Below are 23,456 nucleotides of genomic sequence, written 5' to 3' on the forward strand. Positions count from 1 at the left end.
TTGACAACTACTGTAAGTTAGTGATGTTGTATTTTTTTCATGATTACTTTGTGGTAAAAATGTATGAGATCAAAACAAAGAAAGCGCAAGGGAATTTGAATAAAAAAACAAAAAAAACAACGTACAATGAAGCTAAATTCACCAGGTGTAGACAAACACACCCCAGTGGAGGTAAAATGTCTGCCTAATTAGGAATGTGGTCTATATAAGGCCCCCTAGTATGTTGAGTTAACGACCTGCTGGTGAAGCATATCTACACAGAATGCGTTGAGGTCAGGGTAGCTGTAACCAGACTACAGCGAAGGAGGAGGAATTTCCACCATTACCATTGTGGGAGGGGAGACAGGCCTACTAATCTTTAGTTTCTTTTCCCTACATTTCCTCCCCACTGTGGCATGAGCTTGTCTACACTGTGTGTCTCTGAAGCAGAACCCCATTACTTTCAGCTCCTAGGACCCCCTGCTTCCATAGATACAGGCCTCTGTAGTTGGTGCCCGTACTGTAGCTGCTCCGCTCGGCTAGCAGGGTTCGTGTTATGGCGGCGTTTCAAGGCTTCTGCGCCATGAGGGCTAATAGGAAGCCGTGATGTCATCGTCTTCGGCTTCCTATTGGCCGTGTAACGTGGGAGCTTTAAACTTGCAGGAGATAATGGCACCCCCTTTGGAGGTATGTCTCTCGGGAAGCAGGGGGTCCCCAGAGCTGAGATTACCGTTCAGCCCTGGAGACCCCCGCTTCAATCCCGTGTTAAAAAATAAAATTAAAACGTTTGGATTGCTTCTTTATTGGCAAGTTTAGCAGGTTAAATGAAGGTAGTTGGTGCATTTAAATATGCCAGTTTTGCATCATTTTGTTGAGTCAGTCATTCACATACTGTACATTTTGGGGAAATTGGCAATAATGTGTCGGCGACTTTCTGTAAATTGGAGAGTAAAGAAACGTGCATGTTCACAAAAATTTGCTTTGAAGAAATTGGAAAAACTTTTGTGCACCGTACTGCAATAGATTTGCACATTCTTACTCAGGAGCATTTGAGCGTAGAAGGGAGACCCAAAGATGGCACCTTGTGACTTCAAAGAATGCCAAAAAAGTTAAAGGGTTTGTTTGCCTTCTTTTGGATAAATATACTGGGACTATAAATATAGGATACGTATTGGTCATCTAAATTTAAAATAGGTTGACCTCGATGGACATATGTCTTTTTATTTATTTATTTTTCTCATCTACTATGCAACCCCATGTTATCACAAAATTGGTTGGGTTCCAGTAACCAGATGAATGTGTTTATAAGTGAAGATCTACGTAATATAATCTGAAGAATAAAATGTATTGTTAGTGGGGACATATTATTAATGTGTGGGTAGATAATCAATGTAGCCATGGCAACAGTCTGACACAAGTTTTCTGCTGTGCGCAGTCACATTAGTAGGAACTCAAAGCAAGAGCACTTACTATAACACTACAATAATATTCTAGATAGGAGGCTTGGCATGTCCAGGCTTAAAATCCTTATTGATCACTGTTTCAGGCAGTCGGCAAAATATTATTTAATAAGGAGAGAACTTACACATTTTCTAAAGCCAAGTGCTTTTACCCTTCCTTTGTGGAAAAGGGTTTCTTCAAAAAAAAAAAAATATATATATATATATATATATATATATATATATATATATATACATATACATATATATATATATATACAGCATACGAACCAATCCAAGGACCAGTAAAGAGACAGCAAACTGCACTGGGTTAATAAAAAAAAACTGTATTCAAAACATAGACACACGTAAGCTGACGTTTCGGTCCCACATGGAGACCTTCCTCAGGGCCGTTCAACCAACAAGTGATAGTGACCATACATATTTACCCCCACCCATGATGCACCACAATAAAAAGAACCAATCACCAACATGTAATCAAGAACGGCATTCAACATAGCTGTGCTCTGAGCCACATCCCCCAATACCTGTAAGGCGATTGGTCATCTGCAGCCACGAACAGGGAGCAGGCAATCCTGTAATCAAAATAGCCCACATTATTATTAATGTGTCTTTAAAAAGACACAAACAAAATTTACAAAATTGTGTACAAGTAAAAAATATATATATAAACAAAACAGCAAAAAGAATATTACAACCTAATAACTGAACATGATCCACTGATCATAATTGCCCCCACTGTGGAGAAGAATTATTTTCATATGTATTTAAACATACAGTGGCGGCCGACTTTAGCCTCGTGCGGCCGTAGCGACGCATCTCTGATAACCACGGACAGATGCATTTTTTTTTTGTCCGGAGTGTATTGCGGTATTTTAGCGCTCGTAATATTAGCATTTTATTATCGCTGTCTGCAATACTGCAATACCGTCTAAAAACTCAGGGGGCGTTCGCGAGCTGTTGTCTTCGAAGTCTAATACTTTAGCAGTTCAACCTACGTCAGTACACAGTCTGCGTGTGCGCGCGCAGTAATTGTAAATTTGCATATTTATACATGCATTTGCAGTGCTGTATGTCTCATTTGAAAATTGTTGAATCGCATAGGCGTGTACAGTACTGTAACAGTATCACATTTCGGCATATACAGTGCTCTCCCCTCACTCACCCCCGCACACACACAGTATAATTTACTGCACTGCAGTATTTCAACTTCTTATCTTCTCTACAGTGCAGTATACCTCTACCACACAATTCCTTTGAATGTGTGTCTTTCTGGTTTCAATCACATTCCTGCTTGATAGCTGATGATTATATATAACACCTCATAAAGATATACACATTCTAAGAACTAAGATTCACATACACTACCGACACGTTTAATCCGAGCAGGGCTAGTTCCGCAAGCCAGGGGATGCCCCGGCTTGCTAGCCCCACTCCCTCGGCGTGCCGCGCGTCACCGATGCGCGGTCACGCGTCATCGGGTGTCAGCGCCCCCTGCACGCGCGTCCAGGGCTCCCCGAGGGAGCCCTGGTGTCCCGCGATGTGGGGGATGGCGGCAGGGGGTTCCGGGGGACCCGGCGGACCCGGCAGCGGGAGGGAGAGCGCCCCGATCGGAGGGCGCTCTTCCGCTTCTTCGGTGCGCGCCCGGCACCCTCCGGCGCGCGCCAGGTTACTACTGCGGCCGAGAACGGGCAAATGCTCGAATAAACTCGGCCGCAGCAGTAGCTGTGTAATGATGATTAAGTACTAACCACTGTATACATACATATACATACTAGAGCAGCTTGTACTGGTCAATCTGGATAAATTATCTAATCAGGTTGAAACAGATGTGTGAACCTGCTCCAATTCACTTTGACAATGTTTTGTTAAAGTTTGAAAATTTGCCAAAAATTTGTTTTCATCCCCAAAAATGCTAAACAAAATTAGAAAATTTGAGCTCGAAAAAAGTATGTACCCTGAAATGAGTTGGGGAGAGAGACCTAAATAGTTCCTATTAACTTCTACACATCCCTCCATATTTCAGTCGGTGCAGATTTTTACTTGGCAAACTTTGAAAAAGTTCAGCGATTCAAAGTTTGAACAAAAAATGGCAAATCCTGCCATTTCTCCACTCCATTTATCAGAAGCAAAAAGCAATAACATAAATGTACAGTACATTAACATAAGTACTGTATCTTGGCAAACTGTAAGCAGTGTGTAACTGTGAGTGTTCAGTGTCTGGCTGTGCCTGCTGTGTAATATAATTGGTCCTGTGAGTTTTGCGGAATCGGGTCATACCACTGTCAGCCATAACGTATGTAGCACCTTTCCCCCCATCCTAAGTGAGATTGTGTCGCTACCGCTGTATTCTGTTGCTGGTGCATACCTGTGAGGTGGAACATGCTGCCTGAGATCGCCGCGTGGTATTGGGAGTGCATCAGGACAGGCTATACGGATGGTTCATCATCAGTGGCAGCGCCTCCAGCTCAAGAGGATCTTGGTGCGGCAAGGATGAACCTCGGGGGCACTTCTTCTTGGATTGGCATATTTCAATCAGCACACCAGAGTTGGAATAACTGGGGTTTATTGGGTACACAGCAAGATAACAGTCATAGACCCCCCCCTTAAAATAACGGGCTAGTCCTGAACTTTATTGATAATACACACAGAACAATATAATAGACCGGGCAGGAAATACTCCCAACACTGCCCACTCTTTACTGGGACTTAATGCCTCATGCAGCAAGCGCCGAAAAGCCGTTTTTCACCAAAAATGACTCGGCGATTCAATAAGCGCCAATAAGCTGCCGAAAACACAAAAAAATGCAGATAAAAAGTTTTCGGCAGCCGCGTGGCGATAAGCCACTTTTCGGCACTCTTCACCACTTTTTGAAACCCGCTTAATTCTAGTAGCCGCGAGCAGCTGATCGCCACTCTAGAATTGAGATTTCCCCGCCTATCCGTCCCGGCAACTCAAGTTGGCAAGTTGCTGGGGAGAAGTATCGGCACGGGCGGAGAGACGGCACTTAGAAAATATTTTGGCCTTTTTCCTGCCTCGGATTGATGCCGGGGGTCTCCGGAGCTGATGCCCATTAATACCAGCACCGGAGCCCCCCAGCATGCATCTGAGGCAGGAAAAATGCGTTTACAGCCCACTTCATTACTTTAGTGGCTAACCGCTAAGGCAATGAAGGGGTTAACCACCCGTGCCAGGTTTATAGTGGGGGTGGGTGAAGGGGGTATTTGGCCCTTGGTGGGTGTTTAAGGCTTGCGGGGGGTTTCGGGTGGACATTACCTTAGCAGTTAATACCGCTATGGTAATGAAGGGGTTAACCCCTCCCGCTACCCACCTGCAAGGCCTACACACCCAACATTGGGGCTAATACCCCCTTCACCTACCCCCGCTAGCCACAATAAAAACAATACACACGGAGGCGCATGCGCGACGGCAGAGAGGATAATGTGTGATTCCAGTGCTCCGTGCCCCGCTCATAGAATAGTGTTATTAAACAACCTCAAACCCATTTTAAAAAGCTGGAAAACTACTCATAGTAGCTACACAACTAATCAGGATGTCAAAACGGCAAGCCAAAACCCCGAAACCAAAGGGGCTCCCCCAATATTTCGGCAGTACTAGAAACAGCGCGGCTGAATCCACAATGGCGCCGAGTTCAAACCAGGGCTCCGATTCAGAGCGGGAAGGAGAGAGGGAGGACAGCGGAAACCCTGAATATCAGCCAGTTCGGCTTTGCGATTTCAATCGCCTTTATACTGATCTAAAGACTTTATTACAGGCGGAGATCAAAGAACTGGGGAGGGAGCTCGGTAGCCTGGGGGAGCGCACAGGACAAGTGGAGACACAACTCGACCTAACTACCAAGGCTACTAAACGGAATGCAAAAAAACGGCAGAAATGCAACTACAAATTAATGAAAAACAAGAAGATGCCGAAAACCGAGAGCGGCGTAACAACATCAGGATCAGGGGGTCCCCGAGGAGATAGGGGACTGCGAAGAGTTTGTCCTGAGGTGGCTGGGGGAATTATTACCTGAGTCCCCCAAAGAGAGGCTGGAGATGGACCGCTGCCACAGGGCCCTAAGATCGAGGCCTATTCAATCGTAACAACCGCGCGACATCATAGTGTGATTGCACTACTATAGAACCAGGGAGGCAATCCTCCACAAGACTCGCGCCACTCCAGCGATCAAATTCGAGGGGGCCAGGATGCTCATATTCCAAGACCTGTCCCCCATGACCCTCCTGAGATCACTCCTCCCGATTACAAAGATCCTCAGGGACCAAAATGTCCGCTACCGTTGGACCTTTCCATTCGGGCTATCGGTGAGCAGAAATGGCAGATCCATCTTCATGAAGGAGATTGGGGAGGGAGATGCATTTCTCCAGAAGCTAGGTCTTAAGGAGGCCCCGACGGCTACTGAGGAGACGGAGGAGATCCCGGGCCCCAGCTGGGCAACAGTGGGACATACTCCCCGGTCACCAAGAAATAAAAGCTGAGGACCAGAAGGTGGGAGACCCTTAAAATAAAACAAAACGAACGTTTACAAAGTTACCTGGTTACAAGTTAAAGTTCTAAAGTTGCCCTGCTACATCCCCGCCTCAGCTGGCGTTACACATAGCTGAGGAGGTAACATGCCCAGAAGGAATGGAATCTATAGACTCTACAGGGCCCAAGACAAGTCTCCCTTCGGTGAGAGATCCTCCGCATGGTGGCCTGTAAAATAAGACTTACGTACCTGAGAGATGGAAGCGAGAGGCCCAAAGATGGTGGCAGCCATGAGGGAGGCAGAGATCCATGCTGGAACGCAGGAGCAGGAAGTCCCCACCAGACGAGCAGAGGGCGCGAACACAACCGCCCAGGACGAACGACGACCTCAAAATGGCGGCGGCCGGATGTCCGGACACCAATAGCGGAAGTGAGCGGGCGGCCATCTTGGACGGGGCAGAGAAGCCGGCAGCAGACGTCACAACATGGCGACACGTGGGAGGCCCACCGCAGCGGCAGCCTTAAGGGGCACTGGAGCAGCAATCCATTACGCGACCAAAGAGGATAACGACGCAGCGCCAGCGGGACTCGGGATAATCCCCATATGTTAAAGGGATTACATAGCAGCATAGGCCTATGAGCAGGGGAAAGGAGAGTAGTGAGCCGGGGACAGGAAAAGAAGATAGGAAGCAGAAGCAGAGGTCGGACCGAACGAAGGGTTGAGTAGGTTAAGCGAAGGAGAATGAGAAAGGGAGAGGTAGGGATACAAGGTCGATAGGACGAGGGAAGTGACAAGAACAGACACGAAGGCAACGAAAGAGTGGAGTGACAGGCAGGGAAAGGGGGGTTACGTAAGTAGAGGGTGGAGGGGATGTGACAGTAGCACAAGTGAGGAGGTGGGAGTAGGTAAGGAGAGAAGCAGTTGGCAGGAGAAAGTATGCAAGGGGGGATGTGATAGAGGAAGGTAAGAGCAAGTGTAGCAACAACGGTTGAGAGGGTACAGCAAGTGAACAGAGAGCAGAGGGAGGTAGAGGAAGGAACGGTAGGTAAGATGAGAGGCCCAGAATAGGTGAGTATGTCAGAAGTGGTGTAGAGAAGAGGAAGGCTCAGAGGAAGACAGGGGACAGAAGCGCCAAATGAGGGGATAAACTCCTTGTAAGAGAGAGCGCCAGAGGAGGGGGATGAGAAATGTGCCACCCTGACTGGCACTAGGATGAGATCTGGTGACGATATAGGGGATAGGGATAACAGGAGAAGTAGATTAGGATAGCGTAGAAGTCAGAGTCCCGGGTAGAGGATGGGTGAGGAGGCAGGGGTTACCAGGAAAAGTCATGACCCAGGGGCGAGGGGTAGCAAATTACACCAGGGTTAGCGTTAAAACTAGGAGTTACAAATTATAGAGGTTGTAATAAAGTTAATTAGTTAAGAGCGGGGCGGGGGCTACGGGATCTGGGCCTGCTCTGCGGTCCACATGGGCCAGTGGCTGGGGTTGGGAAGACCCAGCAAAGTCCTTTGGGAAGGGGAGATGAAAGGGGGAGAGGTAACAGCAGGGGGTGTCCTGCAGCAGTTCTCCAGACCCCAAAGGCGGTGGACTTGGAGCCAAGATGGCGGGGCCACGGCTCTGAGGACATTAATTGTGTGTGGTTGTATATGTATTTCCCCCCAGGTTTCCCTTCTGTTTCCTCCCAGTCCCCAGGACCCACCAGCCATGGAACGCCGAGGGCCCCTCGGTGCGAACAAAGTCCTGCAAAGGAGAAGGTTGGTGGCGGCGCTGAGAACACCGATGCACCCTATTGCAACTTCACCCCACCTCCCAGATGAGTAATGAGCTGATCCTTATTTCACACAATGTCAAAGGATTTAATAACCCAATAAAACGTAGACTTGCTTTCCGCGATTATATCCGCAAAAAAGCAGATATAGTGTTTATTCAGGAAACACACTTCTCCCAACTTAACCACCCAAAATACCTAGACAAACACTTCAGAACAGTCTTCTTGTCCTCTGCTGCGATTAAAAAGGTGTGGCCATTCTAGTCCACAACAGACTGCCCTTCCAGGTCATTAGGTCTTACGTAGACACCGACGGGCGCTATGTCATAGTCACGGGCACAATCCATAATCATAATCAAGATGTCACTTTAATCTCTATATATGCCCCCTGTGAACAAACCACGCAGTTCTTCACAAAATTCTTCGATAAGCTACACCAGGTCGCACGAGGCTGTGTAATACTAGCAGGCGACCTGAACCGCACCCTAGACCCAGACCTGGACAGATGGACGGGGACTAATCAACCACAGAAACATGACATACTAACCATACTCCAAGGGTTACGAGACTGTCAGCTGATCGATATATGGAGGGAACAACACCCCACAACGAGAGCATACACCTTCTACTCACACCCCCACGACAGATACAGTAGGATAGATTACTTCCTGGTTTCTAATAAGGCGGTCCCCATGGTCTCCCACTCTGGGATCCATGATATTTCATGGTCAGACCACGCACCAATTGAGCTGCGGTGCACACTGCGGTCGCTGGACAGGCCTGGAGCGAACTGGAAATTAAATGAGCTGCTGTTAAAAAAAACAATATCGGAGCGGGCGATAGGAGATAAAATCAAGGAATATTTTGAGATTAACACGGGGAGTGTGTCTTCTCACTCCACACTCTGGGAGGCCCATAAGGCGACCACGAGGGGACTCGTAATGAATCTAGCAGCACAAACAAAAAGAGTAAAGGAGGCTCAGATAAAAGAACTACGTGAGAGACTAGCACATCTCTCCGCACTTCATATATCCAATAAACAGAGTAATACCCTGAAGGAACGCTCTGATACCAAAACTAAACTTAATCTGTTGCTAAACTCCAGAGCCAAGAGGGAGTTGGCCTGGTCTAAGCGTAAGTTCTACGACAAAGCCAACAAGCCAGATACCCTATTTGCCAACAAATTACGTAACAAACTAACTAACTATAGTATCTCCTCAATACGAACCAAGAGGGGGGACCTTACCTCCAATCCTAGACGAATAGTAGAGGAATTTAAACAATTCTATGAAATTCTCTACGACGGAGATAAGGTCAGCCACACACAAAAGATAGGAGAGAAAACACAGAAATTCCTTAGAGAGGCACACCTTCCCAAATTGGGTAGAGTAGAGAGGGAGGCACAACAGGGAGACTTCACCTTTGAAGAACTGTCAGAGGTAATAAAATCCCTTAAACCAGCTAAAGCACCGGTACCAGATGGTTTCTCAAATTTGTACTACAAAAAATATCTTAAAATACTAGCGCCACAGCTTCTGAAATTATTCAATGAAATTCTAGCGGGAGGCTCCTTCCCAACCCAGATGCTCCAGGCCTCAATCTCCCTGATCCACAAGCCCAGCAAGGACCCGGTAGACTGCAAGAGCTACCGGCCCATTTCCCTGATCAATTCTGACGTGAAAATATATTCTAAACTGCTAGCTAACAGGGTGGGTACTGTCCTGCCCAGGTTAATTCATCCGGATCAGGTGGGATTTATAGGAGGAAGGCAGGCGGCAGACAACACGAGACGGATAATAGACTTGATTGATCTGGCCAATAAAAAAAACATCCCGTCTATGTTGTTAAGTCTGGACGCTGAGAAGGCCTTCGATAGGATCGATAGGAGCGTTTGGGTTCGAGGGACGCATCTTAGAAGCCATCTTAGCCCCTTATAAAGGCCCCACAGATAGGGTGCGCCATCAGGGCTTCCCCTCGGAGCAATTTAATATCTGTAGCGGGACGCGACATGGGTTCCCCCTGTCCACGCTGCTGTTTGCACTATGTATAGAACCCTTGGCGGCTCACATCCGTCTAAGCCCAGATATAGCAGGGATAGAGGTAGGGGACCAGTCCCACAAAGTGGCACTATACGCTGACGACGTCATCCTGAGACTGTCAAAGCCTCTTACTTCTCTACCCAATGTCTTCGAGATTCTGGGAACATTTAATCAAATTTCAGGGTTCAAAATTAACCAGACCAAATCCGAAGCCCTTAATATTAGCCTACCAAAGCCAGTAGAAAAATTAATCGAACTAAATTTCAATTTTAAGTGGCAAGCCTCCTCAATCAAATACCTAGGTATCCATATTACAAGGACCTATGGTTCCCTTTATAAAGCCAATTATCCCAAACTATTTCAAACCCTAAGGGAGGATCTGAGGGTGTGGGCGGGGTATGGAATTTCTTGGTTTGGAAGAATTAATAGCATTAAGATGAATCTTCTGCCAAGGGTGCTTTACCTGTTCCAGGCCCTGCCGATACCGTTGGTGCGAGCCGATATCCTCGCCTTACAGTCAAGAATCATGAAATTTATATGGCATAACAAGAGCCTGCGAATTGCGAAGGGCATACTAATAAGGCCAACGAATAGAGGAGGATTAGCGGTACCTTGCTTGATTGCATACTATAAAGCAGCACAATTAGGTCAAATTATCCAGTGGCACTCAGACCCGTCACTGCGGAGATGGGTGGCGCTGGAGAGAACCTGCTGTGCACCAATAGATTTACACAACCTAATTTGGCTACCAAAATGATGTGACAACACGGCAGTGATGCTGCTGCGGACCATGGTGAACTCTCTGGCGGTGTGGAGGAGTTCCAAATTTAAACATAACCTAACGACGAAACACTCCTTAATGACCCCGTTATTCGATAATCCGGAGTTCGCCCCGGGGATGTCCGGTGAACGACATTTTAAAAATTGGATACAGTCGGGATATAAGCGACTGCAGGATCTGGAGGGGAGTACATTTATTAAAACATTTGAACACATCAAATCAGAGAAGGGCCTACCAAATACCGAATTCTTCCGCTACCTCCAGATCAGAGCATTTTACAATAAATTTCCAATTAGGCCAGCTAGGACTAACTTCGAGCAGCTGTGTTCTAGAGCTACGGACACAAGGGGACTTACATCTAGAATGTACCGGGAAGTGGTCTGTCCACACGGACCTGACGCCTCCAGACTGAACTACATGACTAAATGGGAGATGGATTTAGGGGAGACTCTAGAGGACGAAGACTGGGAGCGGATCTTACAGGCGGCAGCCAAAAGCTCCATTTGCTCAACGTTAAAAGAGAATGCATATAAGGTCCTGATGCGCTGGTATCACACCCCACTAAAACTCTCTAAATTTGTCAGCGGATACTCCCCGCTCTGCCCAAAACAATGCGGGGAGGTAGCGGACTTACTTCACATGCTGTGGTCCTGCCCTAGGGTGGTCCCGATTTGGGAAAACATTAGAGCATGGGCACAAAAGATTCTCGACTTAGAGATCCCCCTGGACCTGTGGCTGGTCCTTTTGGGCAGGCGGACCCGGATTCTGCCGAAATCGGCACACAAATTGGTCGCACATTTTGCAACCGCCACCAGGTGCGAGATCGCAGCAATGTGGAAACAGCAAGATTTACCAGTAATCCTCAAAATTCGAAACAGAATGTGGCATGTCTGCCAGATGGAACAGTTGACAAGCTGGGTCAACGACTCTGGCCGAAATTTCCTAAAAGTCTGGGATCCATGGATTACCCAGACAGACATCCCCAGGATAGATGCCAGCACAATCTTGCAATAATAACAGTAAGTGCGTTCTCTGGTGACTGAGCAGAACATACAATACCATAGCTACGAGACAGGTAGGAACCCCCTCCCAGTAGTAGCGGATACATGAAGGAGAGTTGTCACGCGACGTCCGGAGAGTAAGCACTAGTCAGACGAATGCCCACCGACCTAGGTGCACACGCTGGAAGTCCTACCCCCCCCCCATGTGTTTTTACCCTTTGTTGTCTTGTCCTTGGTAAGGTTAGTCTTGTTTGTCTAGTCTTGTGAGTACATGTTGTCCGTCCTACACAGATTATGAGCGATTTTACCCCCGACGGTGAGAGTGAAAAGGGAAAATCTCTGTGGGTTTAGGGATGTTTAACAATGGGATGTGGAACTATGTATAAGCTGTAAAACCCAATAAAAAATTTTGAAGTTAAAAAAAAAAAAAAAAAAACAATACAAACTACAGCCCCACAATATATATATATACACCACCAACAACCCACTGTGCCCCCAACAACCCCTATACCCCCCCTAACATACAGTACATATATGTAATTTTGGGGATGCACAGCAATGATACTATAGGCCGGCGATGGCCCTCGGGAGTTCCCCCTCAGGTATCCCCGCTTGCCTGCAGTACAAATTCTGTGCCCCCCCCAAAAATAATTTCCAAACACATGAATACTTATAAATAAATACACCCCCCCGCCCCCTAACACCTACAGTATAGTAATGGGCAAAATGACTATTATCCACATATGGATAATAGTGCATTTGCCCATTTAAAATACATAAAGCATAATAATAATAAAAAAATACATATTACACCCACCCTTGTTCGGCTGCCACGATGAAGGCCATCCACATCTTCATCACCGTCCATGCCCTCGGGTGCTGCAAAACATACACAAGAATAAAAAGAGCCAATGTAATGTCCCCCAACCCCTTAATCACCTTAGCGGTTATTAACCACTATAGTAATTAAGGGGTTAACCCACCCCCACCACTCACCGGGAGGCCTAACCACCCTCTCCCACTACCTACTCGGGAGGCCTACCCACCCGGGCTTGGGGACAATACCCCCTTCCCCCACCCTTGCTACCCACAATACACATCACTATATTTAATAAACAATACATAACCCACCCTCCGCCTGTGTCTCCACATAAATACATGATTTATTCTTTTACATACAGGGTTAATACCCCAGACCTATGGGAGTCCCCGGTGGTCCCGACGGGTGTCCGCAGGCCCCACAGTGTATCTGTACTCCAGGGTCTGGAGGCCTTCGGGTGGTCCCCGCCAGGCACCGTGGGCCTCCAGGTGGTCCCCGCAGGTCACCGTGGGCCCTAAATGGGGTCTCCAGGGTTGGGCCCGTGGGTGTCTGGGGGTCCCCGGGTCAGCCACACAGGTGTCTGCTTGTTCTCAGGTGGTTCCCCGCAGGTGTCCCCCGTGGGTCCGCAGCCTGGTACCCGTGGGCGTCTGTGGGCACTCAGGTAAGGAAAGGAAGCAGTTCACTTTGTTATCAAGTACTTGGTATATAGGGGGTTAAAGTTCACTAAGGAGTGGAGGATTTGCACCAGTGTGTCTTTGGTCTTTTCTTCTATCCTATTTGTGCTAGATACCCCAGATAATACACATAGTAGGAGTCTCTTATACTATATAACAAGTGGATATTCACATCTAGGTGGTGATATGAGTTTAAGAGTGTAAGATCCATTGAAGCCTATCTATTGTTATATTCTTTCCCCATACATCTACTGTAACTGTGAGATAAGAAGATTCCAGGATTCCAGCATTCCAGCGCCACAGAAGACTATTTTTCTGGGAACATTTATCAAGAAGGACGTTTTGAACAAACCTTCGAGTCTTCAGGGCAGCAGGAAACTGGACTTTCCAATTTATTGGTATCGTATCCATAATTATAACACTGTAAGAAAATTCATTTTCAAGCGCTAAGGTTGTGTTTTTAGTAGGTATTAGGCCTTAGGATGACCCATGATGTAGCTACAGTGGCGGCCGCCCTGAGCCTAAAGCGGTCGCCACCGTGGGTAATTTAAAACAGCGTGCAGGCGCGTTTTTTTCCCGATGCGTGCTGCGCGGCTGCGCGTCACTGGTGCCTCCGTTGGTGAGCCGGTCACGCATGCCACGGTTCCGCCGGCATCCCGAAGGCATCCGTGACGCGTTGGGTACTGGGGATCACGCTGTATGTGTGGGGGATCAGGGGAAGCAGAGGCGGAGCAGCCAGGGGTCGCGGACCAGAGGAAGGGAAGATGCGGCTGGCGCGCGGCCAAGTTCGGCGCCAGCCGAAAAAAGCCCCGGAAAATTACGGGCATTTGTTAGATTAAAGCTGCAGTATTATGTCTTGAGGGTCGCCATGCCTGGGGCTCCATTTTGTATTAGGGAATTTGTGCACACTTACTCATGTTCTAATGGAGATCACATTCTCTCTAGAACAATATCTCTGCAGCAACATTGCAATCGCTTGTATAAATAACTTACCAATGTAATCCCCTTCTTTTTGAAAGATTGTCACCCTTAAAGTAAAGGTTTTAATTATTTGCATCCTGGTAAAAAAAATTAGCTTTTTTTTTTCTTTTCTCCTGGTTCACTGAATTCAAGCATATCAGTGACTTAATCTTGATCCCGTGGGGTCCGGTGGCGGAGCACAGCTGTACAAAGAGAAGGGGGCTGCAACCAGTATGGAGGCTAAAAACGTTTATTAGGTGGCACTCTTTGACAAAGGGACACAGGTCCTGAAACGCGTTAGAGTTCACTTGTTTTCCTATGACCACCTAATAAACGTTTTTAGCCTCCATACTGGTTGCAGCCCCCTTCTCTTTGTACAGCTGTGCTCCGCCACCGGACCCCACGGGATCAAGATTTCCTCATGAACACTGGGCGTGATGCACGCAACTTCCTAGGACTGGGCTGCTGCTTACAAAAGTGAGTTCTCACAGTATTATTTATACTTATTTATACCTGTTTTACTAGGGACACACACTAGACTTATATGGCATATATATGAATCTGTGTTCGTTCTTCAGTATCACATGTACCAGTATAATACTACAATTATCCTGTGAGTCCACAGCAGCATTCATGCTTGCCCATGTACCTTGAGTACAATCACACAGCCTGATTCCTATACATATGCATAGGATTGCTGAGCCCCTCACATAGGGATTATATCCCAAATTTACTACTTATATCAGTGACTTATGTTAGTTTCTGTTTGCTTAAGAATGGAGTGATTATTACTATACAAAAAATAGACAAAGCAGAGAAAACAATTCCATCTCTAGACCAAAGATAAAATGGTGTTAAAAAAAAAAAAAATTCCAAAGCATTTGTTTCCATGGCAACGTTGATAATAAATTAAAAATACTTATACTTGTCTGACTTAGACACTTTATTTTTTTCTTATGAGCTACATTTGTAAGGAATTTTAGACCTTATAATGGGGTTTTTGCTGGAGAGGAAGACAAAATCCTATTTCGTATGCAAACTCTGACAAAGCCACAAAATGTTTCACAGCTGTATAGCAGGGTACCCTCCCTTGCCTCATCCCTGGCAGTGGTCCCGTCGCGTGTCAGGGTATGCAGGAGCTGCGTCGGCCATGTTGTGGTTGGCGCAGCCACATACATTTGGCCTGTCTGCAAGGCAGCGGCCATTTTGAGGTTGGCGCTACAGGAAGAGGAGGTCCTGTCACTCAGGATTTCCTCCGCGGTCTGAAGGCGGCGGGCTCACTCCTGGAGGAGCCGGAGAATGGAGAGGTAGTGTCCGGGGAGCTAGTCAAGCCCCTTAGACTAGACCAGACCCATTCCCCATAGACCCCAGCTAGTTTTACCCTACACTGTAGTGTAGAACTGTAGGGCTGGCCAATAGTAAGGGACTCGCCCCTTAGTGTGTGGATGATCCAGCGGAGCAGACTGAACTGCAGCGGAGGATTCCACAAGCCTGATGGACCGGCCGTGCGGTACTACTGGATGTAAGGCGAGAAGGGATCATGTCGGAGGCCCTGCACCGTGGGATCAAGGATGCGGCCTGCCTGAGTGTACCCGAGTACCCAGGAAGGTACCTACGTGCACTAACACCACACGGGGAGGGTAGCGCTGCCCTCACATATCTTTGGAAGGGAGTGTTCTGCTTGACACCGGGGTTCTAGGTGCCCAGGGCACCCTCAGTACTTTGGGGGGACAATTGCTAATCTAATTACCTGTGGTTACAGTTATTGTGTGTGTATTGTGTTGCCGGGCGTGCTATGGGACCATAGTAAAGTGTGTTACATATATATTGTTTGGATTGTGGTTATTTTAGGTATACCATATAGTTATACAGATGCAACGGATGTTATTCGAACAAATCACGGAGCCGTTATCGTGTGCTCTGCTGTATTCCACGCGGCATTAACGCGGCCAATTACACAAAGCACCCGTGTTTATCGTGGTTGCTTTGTTTGAATTTCATGGATTCTGTTTCTTTGTGTGCAATGAAATTAATGAATTGTAATGTGTACAGTACTGTGCTACTGTGTCAATTTCAGGTGTTTAAAAACCAGAACACTAAAATGCCATTTTCTGCACTCGCATCTTAAGGCGGTAAGGTAGGAAGAAATCACGCGCCATGACATGGGTATTCCGAGGTATACAACGCGTGAAGTGTTCGAATAACGGTCACTGCATCTGTACCTGTTCCCATGAGGGGCTATCCCGCCAACACTGGGATCTTCATGGGTGGAGGCACCAGCCATCCCAGGCTCCTCTAACGCAGAGGCTCAGGCCTCTTGTAAGCACCATAACACCCATATCAGCCAAATCTCCCTTTGGAGGAGGGAAGGGGTGTTACAGCTGAAAGAGCAGGTTTCAGGTAGTTCGCCATATGGGTGAATGCTTCGCAGATCTCAGATCTACAGCACTTATTCCCTCACCTTTTGTCTCTGTAAATTCCCCTCAAACCTTAGATTGAAGCTCTTCGGGGCAGGGATTTCCTTTCCTATTGTCTGATTTTACTGCACTTATTGTATTATTATAATCCCCGGTACTGTAATCTTTGTGAAGCGCTGAGTACACTTTTGGCACTACAGACAAGACAACGAGTATTCTAAAGCTTGCCTTAAACTAGCCCGGTTACATGCTGGGTACATGCTGGGTGTAACCTGGCTAGTTTAAGGCAAGTTTAAGGCATTTCTGCCTTGACTAATGACCCATCGGATTAACACAGGAGGGGTCCCTGACAGTCCCATTCAGTTGAATGGGACTACCAGGGACCCCCGCTGTTAATCTGATGGGCCATTAGTAAATGCAGAAATGCCTTAAACTAGACCCAGCATGTACCATGGGTCTTTTTGGCGATTGGTTTGTGTTAGAATAACCGTCGGCACTACAGTATATAAATAAAGACATACAATACAATCTCTAATTGTAACAGTATACCTGAATTTATATTCGAAAACAAATTTCTGGTAAATGATGATTGTAAACTGAACACATTACAGAACACAAACAACTTAAGTTTCCAGTAAAAAAATATTTTTGTATAAAATTGGGAAGAAAAACAAAGGAAACTTAAAGAATACAACTTTAATTATTCTATCACGTTATTTATCACAATATTTGCACTATATTTATAGCACAATTGACACTTGATTTAGTCACTATTTAGTGAAGGATTACACCTTAACATTTTAGCGCCTTTGTTATTCACTATCACTCTGTCAACTTAAAGAATACAACCAACCTTTCATGCAAGTAATTCTGCATGGTGGAAAACAAGTGGCCTGGGCGTAAAGGTGTTAGTCTTTAAAGTGGGGGGGGATATGGTTTGAGACCCAGTCATTGAGAATGGTCAAGTCAAGCACTTAAAGTTAGATATGTATGTATTCTATTCATTTTGAGGATCGTAAGCATCTATAAAAAGCAACTGTGACAGTCAGTGCTATATAAAACAAAATACATTTATTCATATTATGAAACATCTTGTCCACTTGATAGGAATGGAATGAGAGAGGTGGTGCAGCTGCATTGGAGACAAAAATGTGAACCAGACTGCTGTCTTATTGGTACAAAAAATTACTTTCATGGCACACTAAAAACAGCAAGAGAAAACTCTTATGCGTTTCACCCGGTTCAACGCGCTTTATCAAAGAGTACAAAACACTGACAGGTAAGCAGCTTATTTTCTGTGGATCTTTATTCAGCATAGGTGTGCAGACAGAATATAGCATGATATCAAGGGCATGGTGTAATCTCTGCCTCTCTGCTCATAGCAGCTTGAATTCCCCCCCTCCTTGCCCAGGTGGGCAAGAGGGGGAGACCTCTTCTTGGCTTCTTATCTCTCTCAGCTCTCTCTCTAGACTAACTGATCACTAAACTGAATTTGGGAATATGTCTCAATTTGAATATCCTCAGGGAGTGTCTCTAGCTTTGAATCATTACAACTCAAAGCTGGATACCGATTGGCTCACACATCAGGGGGTGTTCCAACCCATATCCACCCTTTGGATTAACACATTCAAATGTTGCTTAGGCCTGCCCCTGAATATTGCTACATACTCAGAGCTGAAATGCAAAACAGACCAACTGAAGGAATTAACCTTTCCACTGCCTGTTCTAACAGGACTGACAGAGGAAAGGCCCAGAAGAATACATAGCTGCCGAAGGCCAGGCTATATTTTTTTTAAGTTTTATGATAGACATTGGATGTTGTGATACTGTAGGTTAACAAATTGTTCTTAGTATGGGTTGTCATACGTTGAATAATTACACCATCCTCTGTCTACTTGTTTTTCCTGTTTTTAATGTGCCCGCAATCCCCCTGATCTGTGCTGCATATCCCCACCTTTGATTTAGATTAAGAGGAAGCTACGGACATATCAGATGTGGGGTGTTTTTTCTCACATACTTTGAGTGCCGATACGTCACGGACAGAGGGGGGTATTGTGGGTATTTATGTAGTTTACCTGTCAGTGTTTTGTACTCTTTGATGAAACGCGTAAGAGTTTTCTCTTGCTGTTTTTAATGTGCCATTAAAGTAATTTTTTGTACCAAGAAGACAGCAGTCCGGTTCATGTTTTTGTCTCCAAGGCAGCTGCACCACCTCTCTCACTCCATTCCTTCATTGATCTTGCCTGGTAGGAGCACACCGACAATACCCGGAGTCCCACGGTGTATCGAGTGAGGAACCATTTATTTGTTTATACTCGCCACGCTTTTGCTACTATTGGCTACTAAGTATACCACTGCAAGTTCATCTAAGACTTACTTTGTTCACAAGGCTTTTGAGTAAGCATACTAAGTGGTGCCTTTTAATGTTTTGGATTTCAAAGCACATATACACCATTTATTGCGTGGGACACTGTTCACCGGGCTTTATAAAATTGTCTATCAGCAAAGAAGAAGGCGATTTTATGTGTCATACATTGAATATGTATTTACATGGACATTACTCTGGTTAGCATCGCTGGGGGTTGCTTCTCCCATCTCTCTTGTCCACTTGATATGCAGTATAGCGTTCAAACATTACATTGTTTTAATTATTTTATACATCACTTTGTGTAAATCTATATTGGCAAATGACAGATTGCATGGAAATTGCAGAAGCTATGAAAATGTTATCTTAATCATGTTGTCTGTATGCTGAGTTTAATGAGAGAGAATTCTTCTTTGCTTGGGTTCAGAATTCAGGCCTAACCGATGTATTTTGCTCCTTTCTCTTGTACAGCTGATTGGAATGCTTTTGGCATGCTGTCTCTCTCGGTTCATCACGGCAAATCAGTACGAGATGGTGTAACAAGGTAGATTTCTCTTTGTGTGTATGTTTCTGTTAAGACACCAATTGCTTCCACCTCTGCTCACAAACTTTGAATAGCTTTTACTTTTCATGACTTAGGGCCTTTTTCTATGTTGTCCGAAGCCGCCGTTTTCCCAATACAACTTGTACAATGACACCTCCACATATATTATATCAAGACATTAAAAGCAAAACAATGGCATTGATATGAGCTCTTTACCTAAACGTTGCTGAATGATGAACCACAAACGTCTCACACTTGTAGAGTGAGACACAAAGATCTTATTTGACACCAATATTTTATGGTTTGGAAATCTGCTGGATGATTTTAGTTCTCTCCCTTTCCTCTCATATTCATACTGCTGGTAAGTCTGGCCTTTTCTCTATTCACAACATCGCTAGGATTCTATCCTCTATCCTTCTAGAGCAGGGGTAGCCAACTCCAGTTCTCAAGGGCCACCAACAGGCTAGGTATTAGGGATATCCCTGCTAAAGCACAATTGGTTCTGAATCAGGCACTGATTGAGCCACCTGTGCTGACACAGGTATATCCCTAATACCTGGCCTGTTGGTGGCCATTGAGGACTGTATTTTCCCTACCCCTGCTCTAGACCGAACTAACACACTCTAGCCCAGGCTTTTAATCTCTCCCGGTTTGATAATTGCAACTGTACTACTGTACTTACCTCAACGCTCTCTAATTTACATATCTCTGTGGCTGGAACTAATAAAATATCTGAGAGGGTATGACGGTGAAGGGGTACACATGCCATGAAATAAAGGTGATATTCCCGGCTGGGTGCCCCTGAGTCATAAAAAAGTAACAATGAAGTGTCAATTCTGCAGTCCAATGCTGGCTGCAATCCTCTAAATGTATAAACAATGTTTAAAATGGGCCAGCTATGAGGGAGCAGCTCCTAACACGGTTTTAAAGGGTTAAGTGATTAAGTGCTCTTGTGGTTTAGGCATTTTCAACACTGTCTCACTGGCTAGCCACAAGAAAAGCAGGAGAAAAGCCGTAACCACAGAGTCAAGTGGATAATTGACTTGTGGTTAGATAAGTGGTTCCGAATTGTAACATTGTCAGCTGTGGTTAGCTCAGCCAATTAAGGTCAATTGGATAAGTGCATTTGCGGTTATCGATCTGGATCAGGATTGCTACATTGAGTTCCTGACCACAGACCGGGAGAAAGGTTAAAACCACACACCACATCAAAGTCCTCACACAATTAACTGTATAACTTTAGTTAGGAAGGTCGTAGCTCTCTAATTTTTGGTATGCAAAGTGTTAGAGAGTACTCATTAAGACTGCTATGATTTTATTATGTTTAACTTGTGTATAAAAGCATAACTGGGAATAGCCCCGGTTTTGACATATTAAAAGTTATGGGATTTGGGGAATTTACATGTCAGCCAGGCAGGAACCTGGATACATTAGGGATGCACCAGGTTAATTTATGATAAGCTATTCCAGAGTGAGTTATGCATACTGAAAGGTGCGGAGTTCTGAGACACCCTGTGGAGATGTATTGTATTTATTTATGTAGCGCCAAAAGTGTACTCGGCGCTTCAAAAAGAATACAGTACAGGGAATTATAATATACAAATAGTGCAGCAAAATCAGACAATAGGAAAGGAAATCCCTGCTCCAAAGAGCTTACAGTCTAAGAGGTTTAATGGGAAACTTACAGAGACAGCAGGTGAGGGAGTAAGTGCTGAAGATGGCAGTGCTTGGTCACAATGGGTGGTAGGAGTGACTGAGTGTGGGACAATATCCATGAGTGCAGGCTATTTGGATGCTTGATTTGTGGGGTAAAATTTAAGGAAGGTCAGTGTTAAATGAAAAGGTTAACACCATTTTCAGGGGGAGAGGTGGCAGGGAGGCATGAGTGAGATCAGGTGTGTATGTCTGGCTTCAGGCTTAGGGGAGATCCCCAGCAGCAGGAAGGAGTAGATAGAGGGTGTGAATAGAGGATTTGTGTGGGTGTTTTGTATTGACGGGTAAAGAAGCTGTTGGGAGACAGGTGTATAAATAATGGTGCAGTGGGGAGTAGGGAAGTCTGAGAGAACAGAGATGTTCATAAAGGATTAAGGAATTAGTAAACAGAAAAAGCAATAGGGAGGGCATAGTGAGATGCAGGAGGAGAGAGTTCCAAGGTACTAGAGGATAAAAGTTTACAAATAAATCACAGATGTTAAAAGGTAATGTCTCACAGTGGCAAAGTTGTAATGCAGAGTCCAGATCTTCCTCCAATCTTCACCTCCAATTTCAACTCCAAAATTAACTCTTGTAGACACTTTTGATGTGACGCTTTTGATGTTACACAGCCTTATGGCTAACAGCCATGCTACAGTGACTTAAGTACCCTATTCACATGCATTTGACTAACACTTAATGGAGGGGTTTGTCTAATCAACTCAGACATACAAAATAGTTAATTAGATTATCATTTCTCTCTCAATTGGTAGGAGTCAGCTCACAAACATACCCCAAAAGCCAATTAAATCTTAATTTCCCTGGTTGGTAGAATGCAGCTCAATGACACATACCCCAAAAGCCAATTAAATCTTAATTTCTCTGGTTGGTAGAATGCAGCTCAATGACACATACCTGTTTGAAGAGATAAATCAGAATGTTAATCCAGATATTCAGAATGCATCCTTGATTAAAGATAGAAAGATAGAAATAAAACATCCAGAGATATGAACTCCAAAATTAACTCTTGTAGACACTTTTGATGTACACTTATGATGTGACGCTTTTGATGTTACACAGCCTTATGGAGATGGCTCCAGGATGTCTGCAGAGGTCCTGAGCTTCAATAGATGCTGACCCGGTCCAAGTGTGAAGTGTCGGAAAGTGAATTAAAACAGTTTGCCTAGCAAATGGTGAGGTTATCCTGAAGGAGGGTAGACATTCTGTCGCCGGGCAGGGGGGTTTGGCCAGGTATGCTAAGCAGGTAAAGTGTGAAGTTAGCGCATGACCCTTAGCCTGCCGTGACACGCCCTTTGCCCGGCTGCAGGAACTATTGGCAACCTAAAAAGCTTGGTCTCCCGTGACAGAGGGTATCTCTGCCTTCCTCCGCCTCAAATTCATTGCCTAGCTTCGTATTAAATTTCACCCAATTCTTAACGCCTCTGCCCTCCTCATCTCTGTGCACTCATGTCTTGCAATGTACTTTCTCGACTAATACTGTCTTGTTTCTGTCGCATGCCTCTCTACTACTGTTCTGCACCTGCAAATCTATCTTATACCACCCCTAACCTCTGGAACGCTTTCCTTCACCACAGATCAAGCTTTCCTATCTGCAGGAACTATTGGCAACCTTGCTATAGGTGGGAGTTTGCTTCCCACGCCAAAGATGGGTTGCCAATTGCCCGTGTAGGCTTGGGAGGGTATTATAAGCCTGTGCAGGCCGTCGGGTGAGCGTTCTTCTTCTTTCATCTGAAAGGATAGCATGCAATACAAAAGACGTTTTTCATCATAACCAAAGATTTGTACCCCACACAGGATTTCGTAAGATCCAAGGACTTGTTAACGAATTCTGCAAGGGCAGAATGAAATGATTTCATTTGGCGGAGGTACCGGGACCACAAGCTGCGCCCCTAGCCAAAAGCCTGTTTCATGTCTCCCACTTGTGTTTCAACCCTGCTCCTGGGAATTGATACCTGGAGACCTGATTTCGTGGACTTTCGTTTTGAAAGTATTTTATTTCGTTTTGCCCTGTTCCCATAAGTGTTTATTTGTGATATTTTTGTAATTCAAGCGGTGTGTGTTCTCATGTAAATAAATCACAATTTATTTTATCTCATGCTTTATTCAATCAAAGGATCCAGATGGTAAAGTGTTAAAAAGCTTGGTCTCCCGTGACAGAGGGTATCTCTGCCTTCCTCCGCCTCAAATTCATTGCCTAGCTTCGTATTAAATTTCACCCAATTCTTAACGCCTCTGCCCTCCTCATCTCTGTGCACTCATGTCTTGCAATGTACTTTCTCGACTAATACTGTCTTGTTTCTGTCGCATGCCTTTCTACTACTGTTCTGCACCTGCAAATCTATCTTATACCACCCCTAACCTCTGGAACGCTTTCCTTCACCACAGATCAAGCTTTCCTATCTTCCTATCTTCAAGAACCACCTGAAAAGTTACCTTTACTATTTA

General features: G+C 45.4%; 1 protein-coding gene across 1 annotated transcript in view; it reads left to right on the forward strand.

Moving 5' to 3' along the window:
* TSPAN7 (tetraspanin 7) overlaps positions 1 to 23,456 on the forward strand; it is a 494,015-nt gene that overhangs the window by 453,175 nt on the left and 17,384 nt on the right. Inside the window, exon 7 of the mRNA XM_075589681.1 lies at positions 19,226 to 19,298. Within this exon, the coding sequence (XP_075445796.1) occupies positions 19,226 to 19,294 (69 nt within the window). The 3' untranslated portion in view covers positions 19,295 to 19,298. The remainder of the gene's footprint in view (positions 1 to 19,225; positions 19,299 to 23,456) is intronic.

The sequence above is a fragment of the Ascaphus truei genome, chromosome 3 (assembly GCF_040206685.1).
Source record: "Ascaphus truei isolate aAscTru1 chromosome 3, aAscTru1.hap1, whole genome shotgun sequence".
Taxonomy (NCBI): Eukaryota; Metazoa; Chordata; class Amphibia; order Anura; family Ascaphidae; genus Ascaphus; species Ascaphus truei.